Below are 16,650 nucleotides of genomic sequence, written 5' to 3'. Positions count from 1 at the left end.
AAAAACAACATCACAAGGTTTGGTGCGCTGTTGAGTATTTACAGACTCATTGTCATGTTTATATGTACTTTTATTACTAATGACCTAAAAAATCAGGAAAATTGTTTTAAATTCAACATAAGGCTGAACCAAGACATTCCAACACCCACTCACTTGTAGTCTTAAAAATAAACAAACGTGATACTATTTAGTGATAGATGACTGTACTTAAGTGCCAGTCAACTATCTTGATCTTGTCTGTCTAGCTCTGTTCCGAGGCCTCATTGACAGAACATGTTCGACTGGTGACGACAACCAACGTTTGCATACACAGACCTGCGCACACACACCCTCGTCCCTAATGTCACATTGATGTCGTCAGTGTTTTTTCTGGAGGGTGTTTTTCTCTCACAGACCTTCAGCGCTGGTTGGCCCTCATCTGATGTGAGGTGAAAGGGAAGTGTTGGGGGGGGAGGGGCATCCTTTAGGTTTCACCAACCAAAAGGCTGAGAATAAAGAGAAAGATGATGGGTTGAGTATTCTCATTAGAGACATACTGGCGGAAGAACCTGTGGAAAGCAGCAAGAGATACTTTACTCTACCCAGGCACCTGTGTTTATTTTGTTCTGGCATGGACCAGGAGTGTTCCAGGCGAATGGGAGCAGTTTCCAACTCCCAGGGCTGGGTGAGTGGGTGTGGTCCTGTTTGTGCGTGAGTCTGTGATGTCACCTGACAGGTCAAACCACATCGCCACACTAATAACGTGGTGACAGAGACTAGCCTCTGTCAACAACAAACCTGACTACACCAGTCTTGTGGCCCTCTTTGTGCATATGAATGTGTGTTTTTGTGCACAGTTAAGTGAGAGTGTCGCAGAAGGCAGACTTGTTTTGTGTAGGAGTTTGTGATTCATTGTATGTGTGGTGGCGGTAGTTCCGTGACAGTTAGGTGCATTGAGGTTGTGTCTTTGGGTATTGTGTGTGTTTGTTGTTGGGGTAGACTGCAGTATTGACATGACTGGCAGCGGGGGCATGATTCACGAGCCGAGGAGCGCAGATCTCTGGTCTCCCATCCCCTTCTAGAAGTGCTGCTCTTGCACTGCAGCTAACCCCTCACCAAAAACCCACCCTACGATTGATGAAGAGAAGGGGGGGGGGGGGTGGTGGTGTCATATTCCCCTGCCAGATTTGGCAGCATGAACACAGGCACAAGCCAAATCGCAGACCCAGGTCCAGCCCCCATCCTTCCTTCCTCTCCTAAAAATAATCCAAGCTCACCACCAACCATTTCTCCACCATATCACTCACACAGATTCACCTTCACACTGAATACTTCGGTAATAAGCCACAATGCACACCCGTCTAACCAAACAAGAGGTCAGTCAACAGGCAGAGTGGAAGTGGACCCGCCTTGCAGAATGGCTGTGCCGGAACATGAGGCAACAGGCTGTAAATATCCCACAGCTGGTGCTGGGACTACAGCCCAAGGTTGGGGTGAATGCACAGAGTCCCACTGGGCAGGATGAGAGAGAAATCAGTAGCCCAGTTACTGCCTGTGTTTGCGGATATGTCTGCCCCAATGAATGGCAAACTAATCAGACTCCTGTCCCTCTGTTCAGGTGGCCTCCATGCCTCAGGTGTGGATTGCAATGATTATATGCAAAACCATGGTGGCACTCTGGTTTGATTGAATTCTATTAAATTCTGAGTAGCAATTTCATTTGTATGGCGCAGCCAGACTGTCAACCATCATCTAGTATTTTATCGTTTATAAAGTCAGAAGGGATTCTACCTTTACCCTCGCTCGGGTGACCATGGTGATACTGAATATAAGTATTGATTTGCCTGGACCACAAACTGAGAGCGCTCTGTCTTGTTGATAGCCTCCACAGAGGCCGTAGCCCCATGCAGCCAGAGAGGGAGATTTTTGCCTGCTCTCAAAGAAACCTGAGCCGTAGGTGACTCCTGATATTGGTGATGTCTGCCAACAAGGAAACGATAGCATATACACAGCAAAGCTTGTAACTGCTCTCAATAAACAGATCTGTTTACATAAAACAAAACAAAACCCACTCTTAAGTAGCTGCCAATGAGAGGTAACTTAATTTTAAAGGTTAGTTTTCTCCTGTTTTGGGTGTAAGTAACAGTTTCCTAACTATAGAGTAGCTGTGTTTGTTATGAGCAGACTGTGGTCAGTTCTGGCAGGCTCTGGTGCTGAGTGGGAAAGGTGATGGATTTCTCAGCAGTGCTCTGGCCTGACTCCAGCAGCCCCCACCTCTGACTGTTATCTCTGTGACCCAGGGTGCTCTGATCCAACTTACAAAGAGTGTGTGTGTCTGTGTATATATGCATACACAATTGATAGCTTAACACACAGTCATACATACATGTATATACAGTGGGGCAAAAAAATATTTAGTCAGCCACCAATTGTGCAAGTTCTCCCAGAGAGGCCTGTAATTTTCATCATAGGTACACTTCAACTATGACAGAAAAATGAGAGAGAAAAAATCCAGAAAATCACATTGTAGGATTTTTTATTTATTTGCAAATTATGGTGGGAAATAAGTATTTGGTCAATAACAAAAGTTTCTCAATACTTTGTTATATACCCTTTGTTGGCAATGACAAGATGTCAAATGTTTTCTCTAAGTCTTCACAAGGTTTTCACACACTGTTGCTGGTATTTTGGCCCATTCCTCCATGCAGATCTCTTCTAGAGCAGTGATGTTTTGGGGCTGTTGCTGGGCAACATGGACTTTCAACTCTCTCCAAAGATTTTCCATGGGGTTGAGATCTGGAGACTGGCTAGGCCACTCCAGGACCTTGAAATGCTTCTTACGAAGCCACCCCTTCATTGCCCGGGATCATTGTCATGCTGAAAGACCCAGCCACGTTTCATCTTCAATGCCCTTGCTGATTGAAGGAGGTTTTCACTCAAAATCTCACGATACATGGCCCCATTCATTCTTTCCTTTACATGGATCAGTCGTCCTGGTCCCTTTGCAGAAAAACAGCCCCAAAGCATGATGTTTTCACCCCCATGCTTCACAGTAGGTATAGTGTTCTTTGGATGCAACTCAGCATTCTTTGTCCTCCAAACACCACGAGTTGAGTTTTTACCAAAAAGTTATATTTTCGTTTCATCTGACCATATGACATTCTCCCAATCTTCTTCTGGATCATCCAAATGCTCTCTAGCAAACTTCAGATGGGCCTGGACATGTACTGGCTTAAGCAGGGGGACACGTCTGGCACTGCAGGATTTGAGTCCCTGGCGGGGTAGTGTGTTACTGATGGTGGGCTTTGTTACTTTGGTACCAGCTCTCTGCAGGTCATTTACTAGGTCCCCCCGTGTGGTTCTGGGATTTTTGCTCACCGTTCTTGTGATCATTTTGACCCCACGGGGTGAGATCTTGCGTGGAGCCCCAGATCGAGGGAGATTATCAGTGGTTTTGTATGTCTTCCATTTCCTAATAATTGCTCCCACAGTTGATTTCTTCAAACCAAGCTGCTTACCTATTGCAGATTCAGTCTTCCCAGCCTGGTGCAGGTCTACAATTTTTGTTTCTGGTGTCCTTTGACAGCTCTTTGGTCTTGGCCATAGTGGAGTTTGGAGTGTGACTGTTTGAGGTTGTGGACATGTGTCTTTTATACTGGTAACAAGTTCAAACAGGTGCCATTAATACAGGTAACAAGTGGAGGACAGAGGAGCCTCTTAAAGAAGAAGTTACAGGTCTGTGAGAGCCATAAATCTTGCTTGTTTGTAGGTGACCAAATACTTATTTTCCACCATAATTTGCAAATTAATGTATAAAAAATCCTACAATGTGATTTTCTGGATTTTTTTTCCTCATTTTGTCTGTCATAGTTGAAGTGTACCTATGATGAAAATGACAGGCCTCTCCTCTTTTTAAGTGGGAGAACTTGCACAATTGGTGGCTGACTAAATACTTTTTTGCCCCACTGTATGCCTTGACCGAAGGACATACACACATGCACAAAACCTCTCCAACACATCTCTCTGCCCATATGCCCTGCTGCTGGGGCATGCAATTGTCGTTTGTCGTATACGTCATGACTCAGTCGTGACCACTGTGCCTATGGCACTGTAGGCTATGACACATGCAACAGGATGAATAAGGTGGTGGCAACTCTGTGCAACGCTGTGGCTCTTACTGTGTTGCACCACCTTTTAGCCAATGGCTCTGCTCCCTCAGGCTGAACAGGAGGTGGTCCTCTGAAATGTTTGAAAGAACATCAACAGATTTGCTGAATTTACACACAAATTACGCACAATTTTGTATCTTATTTTATGGATTATTCTGTCGTGAGTGATCAAAGATCTTGCCCATGTAGTGTAGCTGATATTTTAGTATACTGCACACTATCTTCAACAATACAGATACAAATTGCATATATTTTAGGGGGTTCCTCAGGGCTCAATGCAAGGACCACTGCTGAATAGCTTTTATCTGTGTTAATCTGTTCTTGTCTAAAGTATCTCACACACCCCCCAGTTTCAGTCAGTCAGTAGACACTCTCCAGGCCCTCTGCCTTCAATGTGAGAGGAGAAATTCTACCTGACATCAGACATGGGAGGCTGACTCCCGCTGCATGAAAGGTAAAAGGTTGAGGCTTGAACACCCGGGCAGATAAAGCAGCCTTTTCATGTGTGACCGGCCCGCAGCCCAAAACAAATCCCACTGAACGCTGCCTTTGAACTGTAGACCAGTGATCCTATGGCAGGAGTAGTGCTCTGCTCCCTCACTAGTCCTCTACTATTCGAGTGTATTACATAAAACTCAAAAGTGTTTTCTGTTTGAGTGTTTTCAGTACAAACCTGTCTCTTCCACAGTCTTGGGCAAATATAACACCCTCCTCCAGAGTTTATCCTGTTTTCTAGTATATAATGGGCATTTCCATCAAACAGGACCCATGAGCACACACGTGAAGTTTATAGGAGCATGTCAAATTGGGTGTCAAATGAACAGTAAAAGTCTATAAGTTTTAGAAATTAAGGCAATAACACTGCTCAAAAAAATAAAGGGAACACTAAAATAACACATCCTAGATCTGAATGAATGAAATATTCTTATTAAATACTTTTTTCTTTACATAGTTGAATGTGCTGACAACAAAATCACACAAAAATGATCAATGGAAATCAAATGTATCAACCCATGGTGGTCTGGATTTGTAGTCACACTCAAACTTAAAGTGGAAAACCACACTACAGGCTGATTCAACTTTGATGTAATGTCCTTAAAACAAGTCAAAATTAGGCTCAGTAGTGTGTGTGGCCTCCACGCGCCTGTACGACCTCCCTACAACGCCTGGGCATGCTCCTGATGAGGTGGCGGATGGTCTCCTGAGGGATCTCCTCCCAGACCTGGACTAAAGCATCCGCCAACTCCTGGACAGTCTGTGGTGCAACGTGGCGTTGGTGGATGGCGCGAGACATGATGTCCCAGATGTGCTTAATTGGAATCAGGTCTGGGGAATGGGCACGCCAGTCCATAGCATCAATGCCTTCCTCTTGCAGGAACTGCTGACACACTCCAGCCACATGAGGTCCAGCATTGTCTTGCATTAGGAGGAACCCAGGGCCAACCACACCAGCATATGGTCTCACAAGGGGTCTGAGGATCTCATCTCGGTACCTAATGGCAGTCAGGCTACCTCTGGCGGGCACATGGAGGGCTGTGCGGCCCCCCAAAGAAATGCCACACCACACCATGACTGACCCACCGCCAAACCGGTCATACTGGAGGATGTTGCAGGCAGCAGAACGTTCTCCACGGCGTCTCCAGACTGTCACGTCTGTCACATGTGCTCAGTGTGAACCTGCTTTCATCTGTGAAGAGCACAGGGCGCCAGTGGCGAATTTGCCAATCTTGGTGTTCTCTGGCAAATGCCAAACATTGTAAGCACAACCCCCACCTGTGGACGTCGGGCCCTCATACCACCCTCATGGAGTCTGTTTCTGACCGTTTGAGCAGACACATGCACATTTGTGGCCTGCTGGAGGTCATTTTTCAGGGCTCTGGCAGTGCTCCTCCAGATCCTCCTTGCACAAAGGCGGAGGTAGCGGTCCTGCTGCTGGGTTGTTGCCCTCCTACGGCCTCCTCCACGTCTCCTGATGTACTGGCCTGTCTCCTGGTAGCGCCTCCATGCTCTGGACACTACGCTGACAGACACAGCAAACCTTCTTGCCACATCTCGCATTGATGTGCCATCATGGATGACCTGCACTACCTGAGCCACTTGTGTGGGTTGTAGACTCTGTCTCATGCTAACACTAGAGTGAAAGCACCGCCAGCATTCAAAAGTGACCAAAACATCAGGCAGGAAGCATAGGAACTGAGAAGTGGTCTGTGGTCCCCACCTGCGGAACCACTCCTTTATTGGGGGTGTCTTGCTAAATGCCTATAATTTCCACCTGTTGTCTATTCCATTTGCACAACAGCATGTGAAATGTATTGTCAATCAGTGTTGCTTCCTAAATGGACAGTTTGATTTCACAGAAGTGTGATTGACTTGGAGTTCCATTGTGATGTTTAAGTGTTCCCTTTATTTTCTGAGCAGTGTATTTAAAAAAAAACCTTTTTCCATCCCAAAAAATTGGAATAAGCAAATTCTTTCATTTCTGGTCCAACAGATGGAGAAAAAGGTCTTGGACAACATTGACCAGAAAAATGATTGAAAGGTAGTAGATGTACATCAACTTACCTATTGGTAGATGGAAAACAAGTAAAGGCGACATTGAATATCCCTTTGAGCAGGGTGAAGTTATTAATTACACTTTGGATGGTGTATCAAAGATACAGGCGTCCTTCCTAACTCAGTTGCCGGAGAGGAAGGATACCACTCAGGGATTTCACCATGAGGCAAATGGTGAATTTAAAACAGTTAGAGTTAAATGGCTGTCGTAGGAGAACTGAGGATGGATCAAAAATATTGTAGTTACTCCACAATAATAACCTAAATGACAGAGTGAAAAAAATATTCCAAAACATGCACCCTGTCGACCACATTTTTCTGCCTGCACTGTACCGCTTGCCATGCAGTAGCAGAGAGAACCGTCTATGACTTGGGTGACTGGAGTCTTTGACAATTTCTTTGGGCCTCTCTCTGACACCTCCTAGTACATAGGTCCTGGATGTCAGGAAGCTTGGCCCCAGTGATGTACTGGGCTATACGCACTACCCTCTAGCGTCTTACGGTAAGATGCCAAGCAGTTGCCATTCCAGGCGGTGATGCAACCGGTCAGGGTGCTCTCGATGATGCAGCTATAGAACCTTTTAAGGATCTGGGGACCCATGCCAAATCTTTTCAATCTCCTGAGGGAGGACAAGGTGTTGTCATGTCCTCTTCACAACTGTCTTGGTGTGTTTGGACCATGATAGTTTGTCGGTGATATGGACACCAAACTACTTAAAACTTCTCGACCTGCTCCACTTCAGCCCTGTCGAAGTGAATGGGGGCCTATAGTCCTTTAGTCCACGATCAACTCCTTTTTGTTACACACTTTGAGGGAGAGGTTGTTGTCCTGGCACCACACTGCCAGGTCTCTGACCTCCCTATAGGCTCATCATTGTCGGTGATCAGGCCTACCACCGTCGGAAAACTTAATGACGGAGTCATGCTTGGCCATGCAGCCGTGGGTGAACAGGGAGTACAGGAGGGCACTAAGCACGCAACCCAGAGGTGCCCCGGTGTTGAGGATCAGCGTGGCAGATGTGTTGTTGCCTACCCTTACCAGCTGGGGGCTGGTAAGACCAGGATCCAGTTGCAGAGGGAGGTGTTTAGTCCCATGGTCCTTAGCTTAGTGATGTGCTTTGGGCACTATGGCGTTGAACACTGAGCTGTAGTCAATGAACAACATTCTCACATAGGTGTTCCTTTTATCCAGTGTGGAAAGGGCAGTGTGGAGTGCGATTGAGATTGCATCATCTGTGGATCTGTTGGGGCGGTATGCAAATTGGAATGAGTCTGGGGTTTCCGTCATGATGGTGTTGACGTGAGCCATGACCAGCCTTTCAAAGCACTTCATGGTTACCAACATGAGTGCTACGGGGCGGTAATCATTTGGGCAGGTTACCTTTGCTTTCTTGGGCACAGGGACTATGGTGGTCTGTTTGAAACATGTAGCTATTAGACTTGGTCAGGAAGGAAGAGGTTGAAAATGTCAGTGAAGACATTTGCAAGTTGATCTGTGCATGCTTTGAGTACACGTCCTGGTAATCTGTCTGGCCCCGCGGCTTTGAATGTTGACCTGTTTAAATGTCTTGCTCACATCGGCTACGTAGAGAGTGATCACACAGTCATCCAGAACAGCTAGTGCTCTCATGCATGCTTCAGTGTTGCTTACCTAAAAGTGAGCATAAAATACATTTAGCTTGTCTGGTAGGCTCATGTCACTGGGCAGCTCGCAACTGGGTTTTCCTTATTTTAGACAGGTCTAAAGAAGTATGATATGAAGAAAATGTAGTATATTTCAGAAGACAGAATAGCATACTCTGAGTAGTCCTTATGTTAGGTCCTGATCTGGCTATGCCAAATGGATGTGGCCTACAGTAGTTTCTTTAGCAGACAAGATTTGCTTAGAATTTCATGGCATTATTTTATAGTATGAAGAATACAATTGAACAAAGCTGAATAAAATAGAAAGGATATTTTCTCCAAACAGTTTGAGGGAGTGTGCACATGCAGCTATTCTGTGTTGAGTGGTTAACAAGGAAAGATATATATATTCCTATATGCTTAATTTAATTTGTTAATTTAACTTTAGTTGTTCTACAAACATTGGGCTATATCTTTAGATTATTAATACATTGTACTGCTTGCTGCATGATGCGACTTTAATGTTGTGACTCTCCCATTGTGGCCATAATGCAGCCTAAAAAATATCCATGCTTTTGTGCCCTTCTCCCTGAGTGCTTCGTGCTCCATGGCGTCCACATTTACTTTTCGTCAGCAAACAAGATGAGTAGGCCTAACGAACAGCAAAAGCACTAGCCTATGTCAATCTACTATTCTTCATAGTGCAAAGGTCGACCTATTCTGTGCGAGAAATCAATACTTCAAACATAGTCTGGGACAATTGTCAGATGCGATAGATCCCAAATTAATACAACCACTAGCATCCCAAAACTTTTTTTTATGCAATGTGGCTGATGCAACAGATCAGAACGTTTAGCTTAAAATGTTGATAAACTATTAGGCTATTTCTTCACATTATAAGCACAGCAATGTGCATATGGCAGTAGGCTATAAGCGCATATGTTCCATTTAGAGGAAAACACCATTATCAAAAGTGACCACAAATGCAATTTATGCATGTAATGCTTTTATTATAAAGGTGAGTTTTTTTATGGTGAAAATTATCTTCCCCAAATTTGAAACTCACGTGCTGCTTATTGTATGCCAGTTAAGCTCTACACCCCTTGTGAAACAAACCTTATTAAAACATATAGGCCTATTGGCTAGGCTACATGAGGTGTGCGACTATGATTTTGAAAATGTTGCGGTAACATGGTCACCGCAACAGCCCTACTTGTTTCTTGAAGATATTTTGTATTTATCTCCCTCATGAGGAGGGAGGATAATGAAAGTTTACAGAAGTAACAAGTATAGGAAGACCGACCCAAATAGTTGTAGTGTTTTTACTGATATCAAGTTTAATGAATTATTAAGTGATTCAAACTCAATTTTTTTTTACCAAATCATTAACCGAATTACTAAAAAATGTGTAAGGGAATTGCTGCAATTGAATTGGCTAAAATGGGCAATCGTAGTAGTCACAAACCACAGTTAGGTCACCTGCTACTGTCCTCCCTTCCACTGGCACACTGTTATGTTCAGATCATAACTGTTTTTTTTCTCTTTCTGTCATCTGGTGGTCAAAGCAATGCTGTAAAAACAGTCTGGACGACCTCTTTCAATTTAATTTCAATTTAAGGGGGTTTATTAGCATGGGAACCATATGTTTACATTGCCAAAGCAAGTGAAATAGATCCAAAACAAAAGTGAAATAAACCAATAAAAGATGTACAATTAATATGTCATTATGTCTATATACAGTGTTGTAATGATGTGCAAATAGTTATAGTACAAAAGGGAAAATAAACATAAATATTGGTTGAATTTACAATGGTGTTTGGTTTTACTGGTTGCCCTTTTCCTGTGGCAACAGGTCACAAATCTTGCTACTGTGATTGCACACTGGTATTTCACTCAATAGATATGGGAGTTTATGAACATTTGTATTTGTGTTTTCAAATTCTTTGTGGGTCTGTGTAATCTGAGGGGAAATATGTGTCTCTAATATGGTCATACATTTGGCAGGAGGTTAGGAAGTGCAGCACAGTTTCCACCTTCAGCGGCCTTTGTCAATAGCAAGGCTATGCTCACTGAGTCTGTACATAGTCAAAGATGTCCTTAATATTGTGTTAGTCACAGTGGTCAGGTTTTCTGCCATTGTCTCTTCTCTGTTTAGGACCAAATAGCATTCTAGTTGGCTCTGTTTTTGTCATTCTTTCCAATGTGTCAAGTAATTATATTTTTGTTTTCTCAAGATTTGGTTGGGTCTAATTGTGTTACTGTCCTGGGGCTCTGTGGGGTCTGTTTGTGAACAGAGCCCCAGGACCAGTTTGCTTAGGGGGCTCATCTCCAGGTTAATTTCTCTGTAGGTGATGGCTTTGTTATGGAAGGTTTGGGAATCACTTCCTTTTAGATGGTTGTAGAATTTAATGTCTCTTTTCTGGATTTTGATCATTAGCGGGAATCGACCTAATTCTGCTTTGCATACATTATTTGTTGTTTTACGGTGTACACAGAGGATATTTTTGCAGAATTCTGCATGCAGTCTCAATTTGGTGTTTGTCCCATTTTGTGAATTATTGGTTGGTGAGAGGATCCCAGACCTCACAAACATAAAGGGCAATGGGTTCTAGAACTGATTCAAGTATTTTTAGCCAGATCCTAATTGGTATGTCTAATTTTATGTTCCTTTTGATGGCATAGAAGGCTTGCCCCTCTCTCCTCTCTCTCTCTCATTAATATCACCTCTCCCGGCTGTTACTGACACCTACCCTCTTTCCATTTACTGTAACAAGCATCCTCACCCACTGGGCACCGACCAACATTGCACGTCCATGGATGTTGAAATTTGGTCAGTCCGCCCTGACCGGACCAAATTTGAACCAATCATTGAAGTCTGTTTCACAAGTTTGGACAGTAGAGTAAAGTAGTACAGTATAATTGAATGTACTGTACTGAATATATCTACTTTACTGTGCTCTGCTGTACTGTACTCGACTCTACTGTGCTGTACTGTGATGTCCAAACTTGTGAAACATAGACGCCTATGATTGTTTAAGATTTGGTCTGGTCCGGACCAACCAAATGTGGTGTTGTTTGGGGGCGGTGCTCATTACAATAATACCCAGTGTGTAGAATAATACCCTAATATGCAAAAGAAGGATGTTGCATATTTCTACCTTTTTTGTGTACCTATTCAGGATACATTACCATGAAGAGAATTATATTAATATCCATAATTATGCATTTCTATAAAGTACAGTTCAGGGAATGTTACCTTAATTCTGTTACCAAATGTAAATCCACTTCACCTACTGTAGTTCAACAACCAAAATATTATTTTTCAAACTAAAGGTATCATGTCATAGCTGACACCCCATTCTTTCTGCAGACATCTTTGAATCTTAATTGGAGCAGATATTTAAGAGTTTCTCTCAAATGTGGTTGCCTGAAAAACTGAGGGAGATTTTACAGTAATTATGTTACCAAAGGTTGCATCTGCACAGTTCTTCCAGTAAATGTGTTTTTGTGAAATGTTCTTGGTAAATTGTTCAAAGTAGTCATTGTGCATTGAGTTGTATGCTTTCTTCAACTTTGAAATCAGTTGTTTTTGTCTGGCATACATTTAAAAGTGAAAAATAGTAATTCCATTGCTGTGGAAATGCCCTAATTACAACCCCCTCCATATTTTCAATGTAAAATGAGAGCAGAAGCTGCCTCTAGTTCTTTTATTAGGGCTTTATTTTTAAGAGAGCAATTATGACATGCATAACACCCTTTTCTCAGACCTCCCATTGTCCTTCCTCCAAGCCAAATACGTAGTGCATAATTCATGGGGAAGTCATTGCTTTCGTCAAGGCAATTGCATCATCTAAAAGCAAGTGTGTGTAGTACGTGTCCGTGCACACACAGACACACAGAACTCGTTCTATCACGTCATTGTTTTTTATGGTAATGGAAGCAGAGCAGGCATTAATCAGGGAGTGGTTTTACTATTCTCTCAGGTAAACAATGTGGGTGATGTAGTGTTGAAACTGCACTCAAGGCTTTCCAGATGCACTCACTCTAATGCAATGTCTCGGCTCCCACTGTCATGCGGGTGTGTTGGAACAGTACACAGTCTGGATGTGTGTATATATAGAGAGCTATTTTTAAGGCTGAACCACAAATAGTAGTAGTAGTGGGGCTTAATTAAAATGGTCCATGCCTCTGTTGCCATTCCCGGGTTGCGGTCTGCTCGTTCATTCATTCATGAATTTATATGCACACATGTACTCTTCTCTCTCATTTGCCCTCTCTCTTTTTGTTGTTACAAATTGCTATACATTGCAAAAAAATAAAAAAATAAGTCTCTGTTTAAAGGGGCAATCTGCAGTTGCTACACCCACTTTTGAACTAATTAAATTAATGATATTTACTGAAATGATATATATTGATTAATAAAATAATATAACTTTAGAAATGCCTCATGGGCTGGGTTTAACTGTTACACCCCATCAGAACCCCACATATAAGCTTGTTTTTACTCCAATGTTTGTAAACATTTATAAATGTAAACTAACACTGTATAGCCTCAACATGGTTAAAACGATAATTTAGATTATTATAGATGGTCGGTCCATAGCTCTTTCTATGAATCTGAGAGTGGTTACATTTATCCAATCCCATCCCTCAGCTTTTTACCAAAACAGAGATGGGGTGGCAGCTTTGTTATTTTTTTCATTTGCGGATTGGACCTTGACTTTTCTGTCTTCAATTAAATCTTTTTAAATACACTCCTTTTCCTTATATTAAAGGTACACAGAGTTTTATCTAACTGGAACTGTGCCAAATTACCACTGTTTAGATAACAAAACCTAGTGGTAATGATAACATTAACTGAATCCAAGAGCCTACTTCAAAATGCAACAGAAGCTCTGAGCACTAGCGTCCCGCCCACTCGTGGCGAGCAGCCTCACTGGGCCATAGGGCCGGGCTCTGCCTTCGATTGGGAATCGCATGCAGCTTGTCAGGTCGAGCAGGCAGCGAGTTGCTGCAGGCAACCAACAGATCAGTTATGTGTCGGTGATGCCTCTAATAAAGCTGACACAGCACAGTCTCCCTGTGGCCCCCCTGAGGGGCTCCCACTCCGTAGCGCGCCAGGCTTACTTGCCCCCATGGAAACACTAACCCCAAGAGAAGGGTTCCCCCATCCTTCAGTTCCCCCCCACTGCTGCGGCTGCTCTTTCGAAGCGTGCTTCTAATTTGTCCGAAAGGAACCCTGACTTAAATGCATCACTTTGGTTTCTCTGTTGAGTACTGTGCAGGTTAAAAGGCTAAGACAATTGTTGATTCTGAAGGACATTGGCGGGTATGGTACATGAATGATACCTCTCCTGAATCTCATACTGATCCGATGCCCTCTATTTTCCAGGAGTAACACACCTGCAGTAAAGAGGGGAAGAGGATCCTAATTCAGAGGACCAGTGGATGACCTGCCTACTGTACAGACCATGATCTGAAGGCCCCGCCACGTGGCCCCATTCGTTCTTCTTCATTATTTCCTGCAGGGGTAAGAGCTCCTAGACTAGCCGCCACTGACAGGTGGAGCGGAGGGAGATAGAGAGAGTGTGTACAAGAAAGAGTGCGACAGCCAAGCGCCTACCAACCACCTCCACAGGACAGCCGTGCCCTCTGACCCCGCCACGCCCCCTGCCCCTCCCACCGCCAGACCGGAACCATGGGAAGGAAAAAGATCCAAATACAGAGGATTACAGACGAACGGAACAGACAGGTGTGTGTGGATAATGTTTCTTTGTATGTAGAAACTATATCATGCCTATGACTACACCGGTATTTTTCCAGGACTATGAAAGGTTAAATTATCCATCTATAATGAGTCAACTGGTTATTAATGGACTTTGGTTAATTTGAGCTTATTGAGTAATGTATGTGATGCGTCTGCCATCTCCAAAATGTCCCTGGCTGAGTAAAACCTGAGTGTTTTAGACACTAGGTGGCCTGAGGTCCTACAATCATCTTAAGTTTCTCCTGGTAAATCTGTAAAGGTGCCCATTTTCATAGAGCAGCACACACAGAGACTCAAAATGCTTCAGGAATTCAAGCATTATGTTGATTTGTCAAAAGTTGAGAGAAATATTGGTCAACCATCATCCTGCTAGATGTTGATTACAAGATACTGTCAATAGCACTAATGGATTGGCCCCGTCACCAAGGCTATAGACTCTGAAGGAAATTCAACAGCAGTGAAATACATGATGTGAAAAGAGAGCGTGAGAACCACAAATACTTTACATAGTAATGGATTATTAACTGAACGCCGAATGCTACAGAGACCATGAACACTTCTGAAACATTGCAGGTGCAGAAAGTAGAGCAGCTGCGGAGGTTGTGGTTGTCACTGTGGCTTCCTCCTCTCCTCGCCACACAACCACACTCGCTAGGACACGGCCATGTCTCATGGCGGATGTCTTGTTATGTCGTTCGTTGCCATTGGTTACTTCCAATTCTATTCTTAATGTCAATTATGTTCAGCTTGTTTATCCTGGCATTCATGTCGAAGGAAGGATCTAGACTAATTGTTGTCGAAGACTCGGTGTACCTCACGCCTCCGACAAATCAGAGTATTTCTCTTCGTGATAAACCGTCTTATAATTGGTTATGAGAGTCATTGTAATAGTATTGTTTATCAGCTCTGTGAGCCTAGCTTGCCTTTGTCCTCGCTGAACTTTCCTCCCCTTGTTTCTATGTTCTGCTCTGTGTGTGTGTGTGTGTGTGTGTGCGTGCACGCGCAGAGATGACTGTGTGTGATGGGGTTTGAGGGAGGGGGTGGTAGGCGGTTGCCCATGGATACGACCCCAATATAATTTGATTTGTGGCAGCGGGAAGCAATGAGTGAGCAAGAACGACGCAGAGAGGAAAAGGAGGGAGAGAAAAGAAAATGAGGGCGAGGAAATGAAAGAGAGAGGGAGACTGAGGCCGTGGGGAGGACAAGGGGAGAGCACGCACTGGCTCCTGCCCCACAGAGGCATCAGTGCAACTTGGGGGCGCTCAAGCAATTATAGAGGGAGAGGGGAGATGGAGAGCGCAAGCAATAGAAGGTCTCACATGGCAGCTGTAGAATCTGCCTGTGTGGTTCCTTTCCGTGCGTCTGCTTCCTCTTGCTCCTCTCCTCTCAGCAAAACAAACTCAAATCACCCATTGCATAAATGCCTCAAAACCAAGGGAGTGGTATTAAACAGAACCACAACACACTGCAGGGCCTCATCCCTGTTGTCACCTTTAATTAGCTGTCTGTAATGTGTTGTTTGTTCACACCTTGTCTGTTCTCTAAGATACTGTTATTTATTTACTGTTATTAAAATATTCCCTCCTACTTTTATTACGTTTAACCAATTGTTATACAGTACCACAAATTCCTTTTTACTTTTGCAGTATCGCTCATGTTATTGTTCTCCCTCTTTCCTTCTATGTCAAATATTCCCCTCCCCTTCCCAATATCACCTGCCAACCCCCCCCCTTCTCCACAACATCCCTTCTCTACCACCTTCTAATATACCCACACCATCCCTCCCCTTCGCAATATCACCTGCCAACCCCCCTTCTCCACAACATCCCTTCTCTACCACCTTCTAATATACCCACACCATCCCTCCCCTTCCCAATATCACCTGCCACCCCCCTTCTCCACAACATCCTTCTCTACCACCTTCTAATATACCCACACCATCCCTCCCCTTCCCCATCCCTCCCATTCCCAATATCACCATTCCCAATGCCAATCCCCCCTTCTCCACAACATCCCTTCTCTACCACCTTCTAATATACCCACACCATCCCTCCCCTTCCCAATATCACCTGCCAATCCACCCCCCTTCTCCACAACATCCCTTCTCTACCACCTTCTGATATACCCACACCATCCCTCCCCTTCCCAATATCACCTGCCACCCCCCTTCTCCACAACATCCCTTCTCTACCACCTTCTAATATACCCACACCATCCCTCCCCTTCCCAATATCACCTGCCAATCCCCCCCCTTCTCCACAACATCCCTTCTCTACCACCTTCTAATATACCCACACCATCCCTCCCCTTCCCAATATCACCTGCCAACCCCCCTTCTCCACAACATCCCTTCTCTACCACCTTCTAATATACCCACACCATCCCTCCCCTGGCAGGTGACGTTCACCAAGAGGAAGTTTGGCCTGATGAAGAAGGCGTATGAGCTGAGCGTGCTGTGCGACTGTGAGATCGCCCTCATCATCTTCAACCACTCCAACAAGCTGTTCCAGTACGCCAGCACCGATATGGACAAGGTCCTGCTCAAATACACAGAGTACA

General features: G+C 44.1%; 1 protein-coding gene across 12 annotated transcripts in view; it reads left to right on the top strand.

The window, feature by feature from the left end:
- LOC123997740 (myocyte-specific enhancer factor 2D homolog) overlaps nucleotides 1–16,650 on the top strand; it is a 72,396-nt gene that overhangs the window by 19,128 nt on the left and 36,618 nt on the right. For all 12 annotated transcript variants that reach the window (XM_046302256.1, XM_046302255.1, XM_046302259.1 and 9 more), the window contains exons 2-3: nucleotides 13,717–14,076; nucleotides 16,488–16,650. The exon at nucleotides 16,488–16,650 is cut by the window's right edge and continues 41 nt beyond it. In XM_046302256.1, coding sequence (XP_046158212.1) covers nucleotides 14,023–14,076; nucleotides 16,488–16,650 — 217 coding nt within the window. In that variant the 5' untranslated portion in view covers nucleotides 13,717–14,022. The remainder of the gene's footprint in view (nucleotides 1–13,716; nucleotides 14,077–16,487) is intronic.

This window comes from Oncorhynchus gorbuscha, linkage group LG15 (genome assembly GCF_021184085.1).
Source record: "Oncorhynchus gorbuscha isolate QuinsamMale2020 ecotype Even-year linkage group LG15, OgorEven_v1.0, whole genome shotgun sequence".
Taxonomy (NCBI): domain Eukaryota; kingdom Metazoa; phylum Chordata; class Actinopteri; order Salmoniformes; family Salmonidae; genus Oncorhynchus; species Oncorhynchus gorbuscha.
This window is presented reverse-complemented; position numbering and strand designations above follow the sequence as displayed.